This window comes from Mandrillus leucophaeus, unplaced genomic scaffold, assembly GCF_000951045.1.
Source record: "Mandrillus leucophaeus isolate KB7577 unplaced genomic scaffold, Mleu.le_1.0 Scaffold892, whole genome shotgun sequence".
NCBI classification, from domain to species: Eukaryota; Metazoa; Chordata; class Mammalia; order Primates; family Cercopithecidae; genus Mandrillus; species Mandrillus leucophaeus.
In genome coordinates, this window is record NW_012109719.1 from 239,772 (window position 1) to 256,503 (window position 16,732).

The window sequence follows — 16,732 nt, forward strand, 5'->3', positions numbered from 1 at the left end:
TATTGGTCTATTTAGGATTTCTCCTGGTTTAATGTTGTGAGGTTGTGTATTTCCAGGAATCCATCCTTTTTTTTTTTTTTTTTAGTTTTTTAGTTTGTATGAGAAGAGGTGCTCCTAATAGTCTCTGAGGCTTTTTTGGTTTTCTCTGGGGTTGGTGTCATCTGTCATTTCCTATTGTCTTTATTTGGATCTTCCCTTTTTTTTTTTTTTTAATTAATCTAGCTAGTTGTCTATCAGTCTTATTTAATATTTCAGGGCCAGGCGCGGTAGCTCATGCCTGTAATCTCAGCACTTTGGGAGGCCGAGGCAGGCAGATCACAAAGTCAGAAGTTTGAGACCAGCCTGACCAATATGGTGAAACCCCATCTCTACTAAAAATACAAAAACTAGACAGGTGTGGTGGCACACGTCTATACTCCCAGCTACTCAGGAGGCTGAGGCAGGAGAATTGCTTGAACCCAGGAGGTGGAGCTTACAGTGAGCCGAGATCATGCCACTGCACTCCAGCTTGGGCAACAGAGCAAAACTCCGTCTCAAAAAAAAAAAAAAAGAAAGAAAAAAGGATTTCAATTTATTTCCGGTTTAATGTTGGGAGGTTGTATATTTCCAGGAATCCATCTGGTTTTTTTGTTTGTTTGTTTTGGTTTTCTAGTTCGTGTGAAAAGAGGTGCCCATGATAGTCTCTGAAATGATTACGACTGAACAATTTTCATTACTATTCTCTGACACAAAGACTGTATGTACTTCTGTCTGTGCAAGCTGTCAGAGGTGACTCCTCTCAGGTGAGGAAATAGATTATTCATGGTCTTGTAGGCCATTGGAAAGACTTGATATTGCTATAAGGCACATGGAAAGACACTGAGTGGCAGCATGATCTATTTATTTTTAAATTATTTTGAAAGGATTTCTCTAGCTACTGTTTTGAGAAGATTCCATTAGGCAGACTTGTGCAGAACTAGAAAGATGTATCAAGAGGCTACTGCAGTTATTGAAGCAAGACGTGGTGGTGCAAACCACTGGGAATATAGAAGGTGATAAGAAGGGGTCTCTTAGTCAGTTTAGAATGGCAGAATAACAAAGATTGGTAACTGAAGAACAGAACTTTATTTCTCACATTTCTGAAGGCTGGGAAGTCTGAGATCAGGGTGCCAGTATAACTGAGTTCTGATGAGGGCCTCTTTCTGCTTTGGAGATGGCTATCTTCTCACTGTGTCCTCATATGGCATAGAGAGAGGGCGAGAATCTCTCATTTCTCTTATTATTAGGGTGCTCTACTCTTGTGACCAAGTACCCTAAAAGGCCCCATCTCCAATTATCATCACACTGGAGATTTGTGTTTCAACATAAAAATTTGGGGGGAGAACACAAACCTACCATTCAGAAGCGGGTAATATTTTAATAGTAGGGCTAAAGGAATAGCTTAAGGATGTAGATGTGAGCTTTAAGAGAAAGGATGAATCAATACATTTTGTTAAAAGAAAATTGGAAATTAAAACATCTACAACTACTACATCTCACATTGATACAGTCACTTCTGTTGGTCATAAAATTCCTCTTTGCTTCCACAAAGTTCAATATTTTAGCTGGCTCCTGGAAATGCTACCTTTGCAAATGTACTACCGTGCACCCTCCCAGTTAGCCTATGCTATTCACATGGAAATAAAGAATAGCTCACCATCGTGGCCATCTGAGAACAGTGTCTGGCTTCCTATAAATCAGTTAACGATATTAATTTAGAAATAACAACCCTGATTATACTCCTCTAACAATCGAATGTTGTAACCAAGTTAGAAAATCATGCTTTACTAGTGTAGTGATAATACTGTTACAGGATATTAGACCTTTGTCAGATGGGTAGATTGCAAAAATGCACAAGAAAAAAATAAAAAAACCCATCAAAATGTGAGCAAAGAATATGAATAGACACTTCTCAAAAGAAAACATTCATGTGGCCAACAAACAAACAAACAAGCTCAACATCACTGATCATTAGAGAAATGCACATCAAAACCACAATGAGGTACCATCTCACACCAGTCAGAATGGTGATTATTAAAAAGTCAAGAAATAAGAGATGCTTGTGAGACTGTGGAGAAATAGGAACGCTTTAACACTGTTGATGGGAAAGTAAATTATTTCAATCATTGTGGGAGACAGTATGACAATTCCTCAAGGATCTAGAACCAGAAATACCATTTGACCCAGCAATCCCATTACTGAGTATACACCCAAAGGATTATAAATCATTCTACTGTAAAGACACATGCATAGGTATATTTATTACAACACTATTTACAATAGCAAAGTCATGGAACCGAACCAAATGCCCATCAATGTCAGACTGGATAAAGAAAATGTGGTACCTATACACCAGGGAATACCACACAGCCATAAAAAGGAATGAGATCATGTCCTTTGCAGGGACATGGATAAAGCAGGAGGCCTTCATCCTCAGCAAACTAACACAGGAACAGAAAACCAAACACCGAAATGTTCTCACTTGTAAGTGGGAGCTGCCAGTGAGAACACATGGACACAGTGAGGGGAACAACACATACCAGGGCCTGTTGGGAGTTGGGGGGCGAGGGGAGAGAACTGAGAGGATGAGTCAATAGTTGCAGCAAACCACCATGGAACACATATACCTATGTAACAAACCTGCATTTTCTGCACATGTATCCTGGAACTTAAAGTAAAATAAAAAAATAAATAATAAAAACAAGTAAAGAAAATGTGGCTTATATACACCTTGGAATACTACACAGTCATCAAAAGGAATGAAATAACGTCTTTGGCAGCAACTTGGATGGAACTGGAGATCATTATTCTAAGAGAAGTAACTCAGGAATGGGAAACTAAATATTGTACATTCTCACTTATAAGAAAGAGCTAAACTATGAGGATGCAATGGCACAACAGCGGTATAATGAACTCTGGGGACTCGGGGGAATTGTTGGAAGGGGAGTGAGGGTGAGACTACATGTGGGGTACAGTGTACATTGCTTGGGTGACAGGTGCACTAAAATCTCATAAATCACCACTAAAGAACCTCTCCATGTAACCCAAACCACCTATACCCCCAGAAACTCTTGAAAAAAAAAAAATCACTAAAAAAAAGTTATAGGGCTGACAAGTTCCAATTTGTATAGGAAAAAAGATGAGTATGCTTTTTATGATAAAAATGTTTTTAAGTAAAGAAAAAAGCTATTTTAATTCCATGTACTTATAAACATTATATAGTTCTTTGATTAATCAATTTTCTCTTTTCTTTCTGCTGTTTTTTAGTTCTTCTCAACAGTCCTGTCATTCAGCTATGTTGCTAAAGCACTAAGTGGAATTTTTATGAAAATATCCACCACTCAAATAGAAAGGAGATTTGAAATATCCTCTTCTCTTGCTGGTGTAATTGATGGAAGCTTCGAAATAGGTAGCTTTTTTTTTTTTTCTATTTTAATAACCATATCTGCATATGCTAAAAAAACAAACTGTTTTTAACACTTGGCTGTCAGCCAAGTGTAAATTTGTCCCTCATGAGCAATTTGGCAATATCTGAAGACATTTTTAGTTGCCATAAATAAGCTGAGGAAGGGAGGATGCTACTGGTACCTAGGGGTAGAGGCCAGGGATGCTGCTAAACATTGTGTAACGCACAGGACAGACTTACAAACAAAGAACAATCCTTCCCAAAATGTCTATAGTGATGATGTTGAAAAACTCTAATCCTACACAAACTCATTGTTTGCAAATTAATGCCTTGTGAAGCTTTACCTCTCTTGTCTCAAGGTGTCCCAGTGTGAAGAAAGGCTGAGGGAGGACTATAATTCTTATGGTTTTAGGAGGGAGGGACTGTAAAGGAGCAACCTACACTAGATTCTACTGTTTAATGGGGTACACAATCGAGGGGTTAAAGTCTTTTTTGGGGGAACATTGAAGATATTGCTTTGTTGCTTTCACTTTAATTTGTATTTCTGCAACAATTGAAATTTTGTAATGTATTGCTAGCTCATTGTCTCTGCTACTTTTCTCTCTTCTTTTTACTTTCTAATTATTTAGAAGGACCTCCAAATCGTCTATTATATAAACTGCAAATATTTTATACAATTTTTGTTTCCAACTTAACTGTATTTGCAATATGCTTAATTAAATAATATTTAAAAAGTAATTGTCAAAGGAAGACATCTCTTTAAATCAATTCAAAATATTTGTGATCCCAAGATATTACACTCTACATGTCCTTCACTCTTTCACCTCTCAGGCTCAATGAAATCATCAAGGATTTTAGAATTAGAATGTTATTCATTTTAAAGTTCAATTCACTGAATGTCTCCTTTTGTTAAGAAATTGATCCTTCATATTTGTTAAACTTGCAGCTGTTTAACAGCAGTTATTTGAACATCATTATCAGTTTGTTTTCTTTGCTTACCTCTGTTTCTTGAATTTTGTGACTTCAAATCTCATCTTTAGTCTTTCTGGAATATACCTTCATGTATAGATGACCTTCTGTATGCACAGAAGGATGTGTACCACATCCATGGATTCAACCAACTGTGGATGCAAGATATATTCAAAAAATATAAAAATGAAAAAGTAGCAATACAATTGTAAAAATAATACAAATAAAAGCAACACAGAATAACAATTGTTTACATAGTATTTACGTTGTATTAAGTATTAGACATTAGATATGATATAAAGTACACAAGAGGGTATGGATAGGTTATATGCAATATTACACCTTTTTACTTAAGGGACTTGAACATCCGCAAATCTTGTTATCTACAGAGCATCCTAGAAGCAATAATCCACGGACATTAAGGGATGACTGTAATTATGTTTTTAGGAAGAATTTAAAATATAGCATATTTTCTAAGCCATTGCCTTTTGGAAAATGTGTGTATTTGACTGTCATATTTAAGTGATAATTTGTCTGGATATGGAATTAAGCATTCAAAATTCCTTTTTCTCAAAACTTTCATCTGAAAGCTTAAGTCTTCCGCTAACACAGGGAATTTTCTTTTTTTAGACGAAATCTCGCTCTGTCTCCCAGGCTGGAGTGCAGTGGTGCAATTTCGGCTCACTGCAAGCTCGGCCTCCCGGATTCAGCCATTCTCCTGCCTCAGCTTCCTGAGTAGCTGGGTCTACAGGCGCCCGCCGCCACACCCGGCTAATTTTTTTTGTTTTGTTTTGTTTTTGTATTTTTAGTAGAGACGTGGTTTCACCGTGGTCTCAACCTCCTGACCTCGTGATCCACCCGCCTCGGTGTCCCAATATTTTCTTTCCTTTCTTTTTTTTGTAGGGGGAGGGGGAAAAACAGTTTTTCGCTCTTGCTACCCAGGCTGCAGTGAAATGGCATGATCTCAGCTCACTGCAACCTCGGCCTCCGGTGTTCAAGACATTCTCCTGCTTCAGTCTCCCTGTTTTGTTTCTTTACTACTATTATTACTAACGCAAAGGCTAAATATCAATAAAGGCCAAAACGAGTGAAGAAAGCGGCAGCCTTTTTATTTGCAAATATGCACGCACTCTCGCTGGTCCGCGGGAAAGGGGCCAGGGAAGTTGGCCCGCCTCTGCCAGCAGCAGACTTTCATGTTTTGGCACTGGAAGGTGGAGAGCAGTGGGCGGGATAGGGGCGTGACAGGCGCGTCTCCGTAGGCGTGACCCGGTAAGTTTCGATTCCTCCGGATTGACGTCACCTTGCGCATGCTCAGTTGATCTGCATTTTCCCGGGCGCTGGCTGCATTTTGCTGGGCGCGGGTAAGTTGGTGATGCAGAACCCGGAAGCAACAGGGACTGTGCCTGCTTGTTGACCTTCCTCCATCTTGTTCCTTCTCCCTCACCCAAACATCCCAAGTAGCTGGGATTAGCGTGACTACTTTTGTATTTTTAGTAGAGACAGGGTTTCCCCATGTTGTCCAGGGTGGTTTCGAACTCCTGACCTCAGGTTATCCACCCGCCTTGGCCTCCAAAAGTGGGATTCCAGGCATTAGTCATCTCACGCGGTCAGCCAGTTTATTTTCTGTTTTCTATTTTTTTTTCTATTTTATTCTGTAACATATATGATATAAATAATATCTTTCCTGGCTATTTTTGCTTTTAAATTTTTTTCTTCTAAATTTCTATCTATTTTCCTTATGTTTCATCAATCGTCTCTGATGCCATCTTATATCAAGTGCTAATATGTAAATTTTTAATAGTATTTTAAATTTATAACAATACTTTATCATTCTTTTATTACTTTTAGTCTGCCATTCTGATTTTATGGATGCAACACTACTTTGCACCTCTAAATATGCTAACAGGATTTTTAAAAAAAGTTTTTACTGTTTTTAGTTTAATCTTGTTTAAGTACTTATTCTTATGTTGCTTTATCTGCTGGTCTGTTTTGATACTCTTCTTTCATACTATTATTTTCCATCAATGTTCAACAATCATTGTTGTCTGTTAATTGTTATGTATCAGACTACAGATAAATCTGAATTGATCTGCTCTGATTTCTCTTCTTCCAATTTTTAATCTAAATAATTTATACTTAAGATTAAATCTCAAATGACGTCTCCTCCAGGAAATTTTCACAAAGCCCCTAATTTAAGCTATTTCCGTAACCTAATAGCACTTCTATTCGTCTGTTTTATTTTATTACTAATGTGTTTCTAGAGAACAGGTACCATGGTTTATCCTTTTTTTATATTTCTGTCTCTGAGCACCGTGGTAGGTATATAGTATGAATTTAAAGAATGCTGGAAATAAATTTTAATAATGCATGAACGATGATCAAAAGATTTCTCAAGATTAGGAAGATATTTTTTCCGTCCCAATGCAATGCAGTAAACTCCAAACTTTCAATAACAGTTTGCTTCTCTCATATTGCCAAATTATCTAAGTGTTTTGTTTGCATATAAAACGTATTCTGCTTATCATTAGTACTATACAAATTTCAATTAGTGTCTTAATGCGGGAGAGTTCATCTTCACATTTAAATTTCATGGTCTTTGAGGGAAGATATGATGTCTTGGGCTTTATTTGCACTCATTCTGGGGCATTCAGTTCTACCAGATACAAAATTGAACTAAGTCATGTCAACATAATTTTGTTCTCTTTCTAGGAAATTTGCTTGTGATTGTATTTGTAAGTTACTTTGGATCTAAACTACACAGACCGAAGTTAATTGGAATTGGTTGTTTCCTTATGGGAACTGGAAGTATTTTGATGGCTTTACCACATTTCTTCATGGGATAGTAAGTGTTAAACAGCACTGAGCCATTCATTATCAGCAACTTATAAATTAGCAGTAGAATTTTATTTTTATCCTTTAAATAGTCAGTTATCTTTTGAGAGTATTCACTAAATATGTCTAGAAATGGAGCATATTTCCTTTGTATGATACTTAATGTATTGCTTTATTCATCATGGCTTTCATAGACTTTGAAATAAGAATAATATTACATAAGGTGTACAATTTCAAATGAAACAAATAAGCTATTTATTACTTTTTAGTATAACACGTGTACTTCATGTCTTTGCCTGTAAGATTTTAATAATACTCAGTAAGACTTCACAGCTTCACCCTGTGCGTATAGATTTTCCCAACAGCATTTCACCGAAGTCGTTCTTTCTAAGGTAACTGGGTAGCTATGATTAGAGTAAGGTGTTCATAAGAGAAAATTGGAAATAGCAAAAAAATAAGACAGAAGCTTAGTTTTTACATAAAAGTTAATGTAGCTAGTCGAAGAATGGTATCTTTTCATCATAGTGCTATGCGTTGCGTGGTCTTGGCCTCATGGTACAAATTGTGGCAATGTATTTTCTGGCAGCAGGGTAGAAGGGAAGAAAAACAAGGAGAAGAATAAAGAATGCACACAGACTGAGGCTTAAGGAGCATTTTCAGAAGCAGAACGTTTCCATTGGCTTCACATTTACCAGAAATTAGTTACATTTTACACATAGATATATAGATGTTGGGGGGAAAAAAGACTTTATTCCAGGACGCAATGTTTCCAGCTAAAAATCCCAACTTGTGTTACTGTGGAAGGAGAGAAATAAAGGATACTGAAAGACAATGAGCAGTACCTGTGAGAGATGCCATTTACTTACTCATTGCCATATCCAGCAATCATGCCTTTTGGTCATCATATTAATTCTGTTCTTTTGCTACGTTTGACCCTTATAAGAACTTTCTTCTTAATGGTACTACTCTAGTACTCATCATATTCCATAATCTTGATTCATTTTTCTACCTTTGTGGCCTCTTCATCATGTCCGTCCTTTTCCTCTACTTCTGACGCCGTAATTTCAGTGTCCCATAATTCCCTCTAATCTTCTTACTATCTTATTCTTCGTGATTTTTACGGAGAACATGCCTCAGATGTAACCACCACAGCTTCATCGTCCACTTCTTCCCACATTTGAGGACCACATTCTAAGCTTACAGTTCTCTAAATGTGCCATAGTACGTCATCTCTTTGCACCTGTTGTTTCTACAGCCTTGAATACTTTTCTTCCTTCGTCTACCAGTGAAACTTCTATCCATCTTCAGTATTCATTTTATCTGTCACTCACATTACGAAATCTTCTTTGATCTACCCACCACCTCCAAGCAAAGCTGATCATCTCTTTTGTGTGTGTATGTGACAACTAGGGACCTTGCACATTAAACTTACTGTGTCTTTGATCATATGCTTTTATCTCAGAGAGTGTGAAATCTCTAAAGTACGAAAACTGAGCTTTAGTTCACTAAAGCTGAACATAATACCTGGCACACTATATGCTGCCCTCAGAGCTCACAGGGCTCCTTAGTGCTTTTGGATATCAGCATCTGTGCCTAATTCAGCACCATCTCTTTTGTTGTTATTAACTTCTTCCTCATAAAGTTAAAATAGGTTAGAAAGTTTTAATTGACTTTTGAAGAGTCAAGCATTAGTGTGTGTGTGTGTCCATGAAAGAAAATCAAACGGACTTACTGTTTGACGATAACTCAAAGGGATAAATAGATATAGTTAACAGATTTGAAAAAACAGGTGAAACAGGATATTTTACATCTTGACCAGAATATAAGCACTCCTAGGATTATAGAAAAGTGATAACCCACTTTATCCATGATGTGTTGAATTATCTTTCTTAGTGAATGCTCCCATTCCCCCACCCCCATCACATCTTCTGACATACATGCTGGGAAACTGACAAAGAGAAGTATGGTAATTCGAAGACAGTGTCATTAAAGGGGAAATTTTTTCTGCATTTTCGGGAAAGGTGAAAATATTATATTCTGCAGATAAGCAAAATGTTCAATCCAGTGTTACTCTTATAGTTACAGGTATTCTAAAGAAACCAATATTGATCCATCAGAAAATTCAACATCAAACTTACCAAACTGTTTAAGTAATCAAATGCTATCACTCAATAAAACACCATCTGAGATAGTAGAAAGAGGTAAGAATTAATACTGACAGTTAAAAAGTATAAAATTTATATATTTAATTACTTCTAAAAATGTGATTTTTTAGCAAAACTGATTTAAGAACAAATAGGAAAAATATTTAACCCTTACATACAGGCAAAATCATACTGTTAATATACACAGTTGACCCATGAACCACGCAGATTGTAGCTGCATCCGTTCACTTATATGTGGCTTTCGTCCAACCAAAAAGAAGGAGAAACTCACCCATATGGAGATCTTACTTCTATAGGTAGTTTCCACAGGGCCAACTAGAGAAATTAAGTATGCATGAATTTGGATACACATGAGTTGTCCTGGAACAAACATCCTACTATATATGTCAAGGGATGACTGTAATATATATGAAGGATATTTATAAGTAGATGAGAAAAGAGAACAAATTTAGTAGGTAACTGGCAACAAACATACACATTTACAATTTAAAAAGCAGGAAGTGGAAGAAATATGTGAGTAATGTAACTTTGCTCTTCATAAAAAATGCAAAATATTATAGCATTTGAAGATTTTGTGCCTGTTATAACACAAATAATAAATTACAATTATAACCCAAAAGTTTTATGAAAAGAAATGGAAAAATGGAAAGGAGGAAATATAAAATTTCACATTTTATATACTTCTGGAAGTGTGTAAATTTGTAACTTTTTCGGGAGATTAATTTTCAATATATATTAAAGAACAAAAATACACCCACCTACTTTCTTGATAAATCTTAAGAAAATAGTCAGGAATGTGCACAAGGACTTATTTATAATTATAGCCATGACATCTGTGTTTAACAGAATAAAAAAATGGAAATATTTTGAAACTAAAAAAGAAGAGATTGTTTAAACAAATTAGGAAACTGTTATTCAACACACTGCTATACAGTTATTAGCATTTTCACATGGAAGAAATCTTAACAACATGGGGAAATTGTGATAATATAGTGATAATTATGTATGCAGCTTAAAAAAAACCTAGATATTTAATTATATATTGTACACAATGAATATTACGCATATTTTGTGCACCAGAAATGTAGAAGAGCTAGAGTAACATTTGAAATGATCTTCTGTGTTTAGTGTGATTATAAATATTTTTTGCATGTTTTCTTTGTGCCCTTCCTTATTTTCAAACTTTGCAAAGTGAATATGAATCACTTGTAATTAGGAAAAAAAATAGAATAGCAAAGGGTTTAAAGTAGTTAAATTTCTAATAGGAATGTTAAAAATAATGTTTAAAATAAAACACTCTCTTGTCTCGATAGGTTGTGTGAAGGAATCTGGGTCACACATGTGGATCTATGTCTTCCTGGGTAATGTGCTTCGTGGCATAGGAGAATCCCCCATAGTACCATTGGGGATTTCTTACATTGATGATTTCGCAAAAGAAGGACATTCTTCCTTGTACATAGGTAATAAACAGAAAATATTAAATTGCATGGTTAATCCCTAGGTCTACCTTTGAAATAATAGTGTCATTAATTTTATTCTTTATTAGAAAAATATTTGGAGAAATGTATTGTGTAATATTACTTTTTAAAACATGTTGAATAAAGACCAAGTTTTTGTGGTATCTGATTAAATTGTTTTGTAATACCTGCAGGTACTGTGAATGCAATGGGAATGATTGGTCTAGTTTTTGGCTTTATGCTGGGATCTCTGTTTGCTAAAATGTATGTGGATATCGGATATGTGGATCTGAGTAAGTACAATCGGAACAAGGTACCATGATAGTGCCTTTTAAGTGCAGGACACCATTCTTCCAAATAATTAAATTTACTTTTTCAGTAGTGCTTGCTTGCTATTTCCCAAAAGTTACAAGTAGGAAATAAATGCATTAATAATCAGAATAGAAATGAAATTCAGCTCCTTTTTATACTTTGCTTATAAACCTACATGTAAAAAGAGATTTTTAACAAACTTATTTTAGGTTACTTAAAATGTCCCTCTCCGAAAAGTGACTACTAAGTCCAGTACATTTTATTTTTCAGTTGATGGTGACTTGGTTGATGTGTAGGGCTCCGAGTTTGCTTTGCTAACATCTTCTTGTGGCTGCTTCATTGGCTTATGGCGGGGGTGATTTAAGAGACACCACAGTGCATTTTGGTTATGGTCATTTTTCCTGGTGTTTGCTGAGGACTTGGCACATGGCAACATTTAATGAGTGCTTGTTGAACAAATGAATGAAGGATAAGACATGTAAATAAAATTTGTGACTTTTCTCTTCACTCCCTTCACTCTCTTTCTCCTCTCATAGAAGAATGACAGGCCATGTTATAACATCTGCCTCAACTTCATGCCCTCCTTCCTACAGATGTACCTGTACTATATCAACTTTTATCTTGTTTTACCCATACTTATGAAAAAGTATTTATCTTTAGCTAATATTAATCGATCCAACTGGGGTTTAGATTTCATCTTTCTGCCTCTTCTTCATCTGCACCCTCTCTTTTCCTCAGCAAACCCTCTCAAGTCTCTCCCATCTATTTACATATATACATTTTTTATATCCCCAAATGACTTTCCAGTTGATTAACTGTTTCTCAATTCATCTTCAAAGCCAAGTACCTAGAAAAACATCATCTAAGTGCCTCATCATCTCATCTCCCATGTACTTCTCATCTAATATAATCTGCCTCTACCACTAATGAAACACAAAAAAGTTCTATGTAATTTACTAATTGTAATGGATATCTTTCTGTAATTTGTTTAAATATATATTTCTACTATTTATTCATTTTTTTTCTTAGATTTTTTTGAAAAATAGCTACCTAAAACCCTGTCAAATGCTGGTCTCATCATCTTATTTCCAAACCCACTTTGTTCCCTATGTTCCCTCTCTTGCTGAGTATCTGTACCTTAATTCAATGACTGACTGAATTTCTGTGCCCTGTAATCCCACACTCTCCTTTATTTAAAATTGGAAAAACTTTTCTCTCTTTTATTTTCATAGTTCTTAAAGTCTCTTTCAACATGTGGCTTTTCTCCCATAACTCTTACTTAATCATTTTTCATTGGTCTCAAATTTGGTGCCCCTATTAATGACCAAGAGCATGTCTTTATTGTAGCCCTTCTCACAACAATCTGTAAATATTTGTGTACTTACCCACCATCTCTTTGAGAATCACATGACAGAATGGTGTCTGTCTTAACAAATAGTAACTGATTAGTGTTTGTGAATAAACGAATGTGATTTTCTATCTCACCAGGACTTAAATAAATCACTCCAGTGAGATCAAAGGATTCATTCTGAGAGGAATAGACATCACAGTAGGCCAACCAATTTGAAAGTGCTTTCTAATATAAAATAAAAGCAAATACTTGATGATGATTTATGTCTTCCATTTTAGAAATGTGACTTAATGTAGCTACACATTATGTATACTATATTTAGTCATTTGATTCCAGTTTCATAATCGCTTTTATCACTGAGTACAAAATAAGTGGTGAAGGGCTTTAGGTCTTTTTTTTTTTTTTTGGAGATGGAGTCTCGCTCTGCCGCCCAGGCTGGAGTGCAGTGGCGGGATCTTAGCTCACTGCAAGCTCCACCTCCCGGGTTTACGCCATTCTCCTGCCTCAGCCTCCCAAGTAGCTGGGACTACAGGCGCCCGCCACTTCACCCGGCTAGTTTTTTGTATTTTTTAGTAGAGACGGGGTTTCACCAGATTAGCCAGGATGGTCTCGATCTCCTGACCTTGTGATCCGCCCGTCTTGGCCTCCTAAAGTGCTGGGATTACAGGCTTGAGCCACCGCGCCTGGCCGGCTTTAGGTCTTTAGGATAGTAGTTTTGCAGTCTCTCTATTCGAAATAATTACAGCATTTTACAGTTCATGGTTATTCAATTTCTACTCCTGACTGTTCAAATATTATCACATCTTCTCTACTCAGTTGAGAAGCATGAAGTGAACTTATTGTAAAGTATACTTTGGCAAACTTCAATTGCTACACAAGCCAAAGAGATAACACAACAAGTAAAGAGGGTCAAAGATCGGAAAATAGGGTTCGATGGTTAGAATGGGAAGGGTTTTGTTGGTAAACTGCTCTCGCCACACAGCCAAAAGCTCGGTTGCTGCCCAGCTCTGGCCTGTACTTTTTATGTGAAATTTTGAACCCAACATTGAAAAGACCTTCTGGTTGGTTTTCTAGAATATCCAGAAACTAAGATTTTTTTCATTTTTGTAGAATTTTCCAACTTTTAAGATGGTATGTTACCAAGGGAAACACTGTCAGACAATATCTAGCTAGGTTATGTTCTTTAGTTCCTATATAAAGACCAGTGAAAGAACCAAAAAAGTCCTCAAAATTACATTTCTGATAGGTGATAAATAAATACTTAGCATGTATATGGAGTTACTGATTTAACAAATCATTTCCTGACTTCAGTCTGTGTTGTTGATTGTAAAACAATATGATCACATAAATCAATTTTAAAGACAGATTCATCTATACTGGAAAATAATTTATTTCTAAATAGTTTTAAATCAAGTCAATATTTTCTTATGTCAATGAGTTTCCTTATAGATCGGAGTAATGGCATCATTTAATTGTGCTTCAAAGTTCTATGGTGTGTGTTTTTCCATGTGTGTGTTTTCTCAATTCTTATTGTTTTACTGTGGTAAGAACAACTGAAATAAAATTTACCTCCTTAACAGATTCTTAAAAGTACAGTTGACCTTTGAACAGCACAGGTTTGAACTGTGCAGATCCACTTATACATAGATCTTTTAATAAATGTATTGAAAATATTTTTTGAGATTTGTGACAATATGAAGAAACCTGCAGATAAACAACACAGCTTAGAAATTAGAAAATGTTAAGATACAGATATATCATGAATAAATAAAATATATATAGATGCTAAACTATTTTATAATTTGCTACAACAAAATATGCACAAATCTATTATTAGAAGTTAAAATTTGTCAAACTTTACACAGAAAAACTCTTATAGATTTTCCGTGATGCCATTTGCAGTCAAGAGAAATGCAACCAAATGTAAGGATATAGTATTAAGTCATAACTGAATAAAATTAACTGTAGTGCATATTTTACTGCTGTAAAAATTCTCTAACCATCTCCTGTTGTTATTGCAGTAAGCTCAAGTGTTGAGAGTATTTACTTAAAATGCCACATGTCATTCATCATCTCCATGTGAGTGGTTTTCATCACTCTCCAGTAAGTGATGAATCACTTTAAAAAGTGAACTCCTGGGGTTCCTGTGTAGTTTTCATTTTGTTTAGTGCAATGCCATAAACCTTAAATAACACTGTATGAGCTGCATGAAGTGCCACTAGTGAGGCTGGAAGTTCTCCCAGAAGCACAGAAACGTCATGACATTACAAGAAAAAGCCAAATTGTTTGATATGTACTATAGTTTGAGCTCTGCAGCTGGCCACTGTTTCAATATAAATGTACCAGTAGAAGGACTGTTGTAAACACACACACACACACACACACACAGAGAGAGAGAAATGGAGCAACATGAAGCCTCACTGCAGCTGCACCAGTGGGCAAAAAACCTGTGCTTTTAGTGAAATAGTTTTTATCTCATGTTGAAAATGCAGCTTTTATGTAGGTACAACATTGCTATTAAATTAAAGACATCGAATCATCCCAAATGCAGATCAAGGATAGACTGGATAAAGAAAATGTGCTACGTATACACCACAGAATACTCTGCAGCCATAAAAAGGAATGAGATCATTTCCTTTGCAGGGACATGGATGAAGCTGGAAGGCTTTATCCTCAGCAAACTAACAGGAACGGAAAACCAAACACTACATGTTCTCACTCATAAATGGGCACTGAAAAATGAGAATATGTGGACACAGGGAGGGGAACAACACATACTGAGGCTTGTCAAGGAGTGGGCACAGCAGGAGGGAGAGCATCAGAAAAAATAACTAATGCATGCTGGGATTAATACCTTGGAGATGGGTTGATAGGTGCAGCAGACTACCCTGGCACATGTTTACCTATGTAACAAATCTGCACATCCTGCACATGTATCCTGGAACTTAAATTAAATTAAAAAATTTTAAACAGCATACCTGTAAGACTTAAACACAATTTGAGAAAAAGTGAAGTCATTATATGACGACTTAAAGCAACAGGAAAGTGAAGGATTTAAAGCTGGAGAATTTAATGTCACTAAAGGATAATGTGAAAATTTTAGAAAGAAATTTGTCTCAGAAAAGCATCAAGATAACTGGAGAAGCAGCTTCTGCGAATCAGGAGGCAACAGAAATGTTCTAGATAGCATTAAGAAAATCACTGACAAGAAAAGACATCTACCCGAACAGGTTTTTAATTAGATGAAAGTTCCCTATTCTGGGAAAAAAAAGCCACAACGTACACTTATTAATAAAGAAGATACGTGAGCACCAGGATTTAAGGAGGAAGGGATAGGCTAACTGATGTTCTGTGCAAATACAGTGAGGTTTATGATCAGAACTGTTCTTACCTATGCAACTGCTAATCCCTAAGCCTGGAAGAGGAAAGATGAAAAACAATTGTTAGTCTTTGGGTGGTACACTAAGAAGCCCTGAATAATAAGAACATTTTTTTTTTTTTTTTTACTAAAAAGTTCTGACAGTTTCCATCGATACTTTGTTCCTCAAGATAAGGAGTATGTTGGCAGAAAGGGTTAGCTTTTTAAAGTTCTTTTGGTAATAGACAATGCTCTTGGTCATCCAGAACTCCATTAATTGAATACTGAAGGTACTGAAGTGGTCTGCTTTATCCCAAACACAATTCTCTAATTCAGCCTATAGATCTGAGGTTGTAAGGACATTTAAGGCTCATTACACGTTACACTATAGAAAGTATTGTTGATACTGTAGAAGAGAACTCCTATAGAGAGAACATTATAAAAATCTGAAAGGATTACACCGTTGAAGTTGCCATCATCTTTATAGAAAAAGCCACAAAAAGCCGTCAAGCAGGAAACAAAATTCTACTGGAGAAAACTGTGTCCTGATGTAGTGCATAACTTCATAGGATTCACAACATGGTCATTCAAGGAAATTACGAAGAGATTGTGGATATGGCAAACAAAGACGTGAATAATTTCAAAAGATGGATCTTGGAGACATTCAAGAGCTAATTGGCACCACAGCAGAGGAATTAGCAGAAGACTACTTGATGAAGAGAAGTCCTTCTGAACTGGTCTCAGATGATGAGGAAAAAACCTAGAAGAATCAGTGTCAGAAACAAGTTGACATTGGACAGTCCAGCGGAAGTGTTCTGATTATTCAAGGCTGTTTTGACATCTTTTACAACATGGAACCTTCTG

At 36.0% G+C, this 16,732-nt stretch overlaps 1 protein-coding gene across 1 annotated transcript in view; it reads left to right on the forward strand.

Moving 5' to 3' along the window:
* The first annotated feature begins 537 nt into the window (after positions 1–537).
* The window catches only part of SLCO1B7 (solute carrier organic anion transporter family, member 1B7 (non-functional)), an 84,603-nt gene continuing 68,408 nt past the window's right edge, over positions 538–16,732 (forward strand). Inside the window, 6 exon segments of the mRNA XM_011969464.1 lie at positions 538–580; positions 3,299–3,427; positions 7,103–7,235; positions 9,305–9,426; positions 10,704–10,850; positions 11,042–11,140. Coding sequence (XP_011824854.1) covers positions 3,343–3,427; positions 7,103–7,235; positions 9,305–9,426; positions 10,704–10,850; positions 11,042–11,140 — 586 coding nt within the window. The 5' untranslated portion in view covers positions 538–580; positions 3,299–3,342.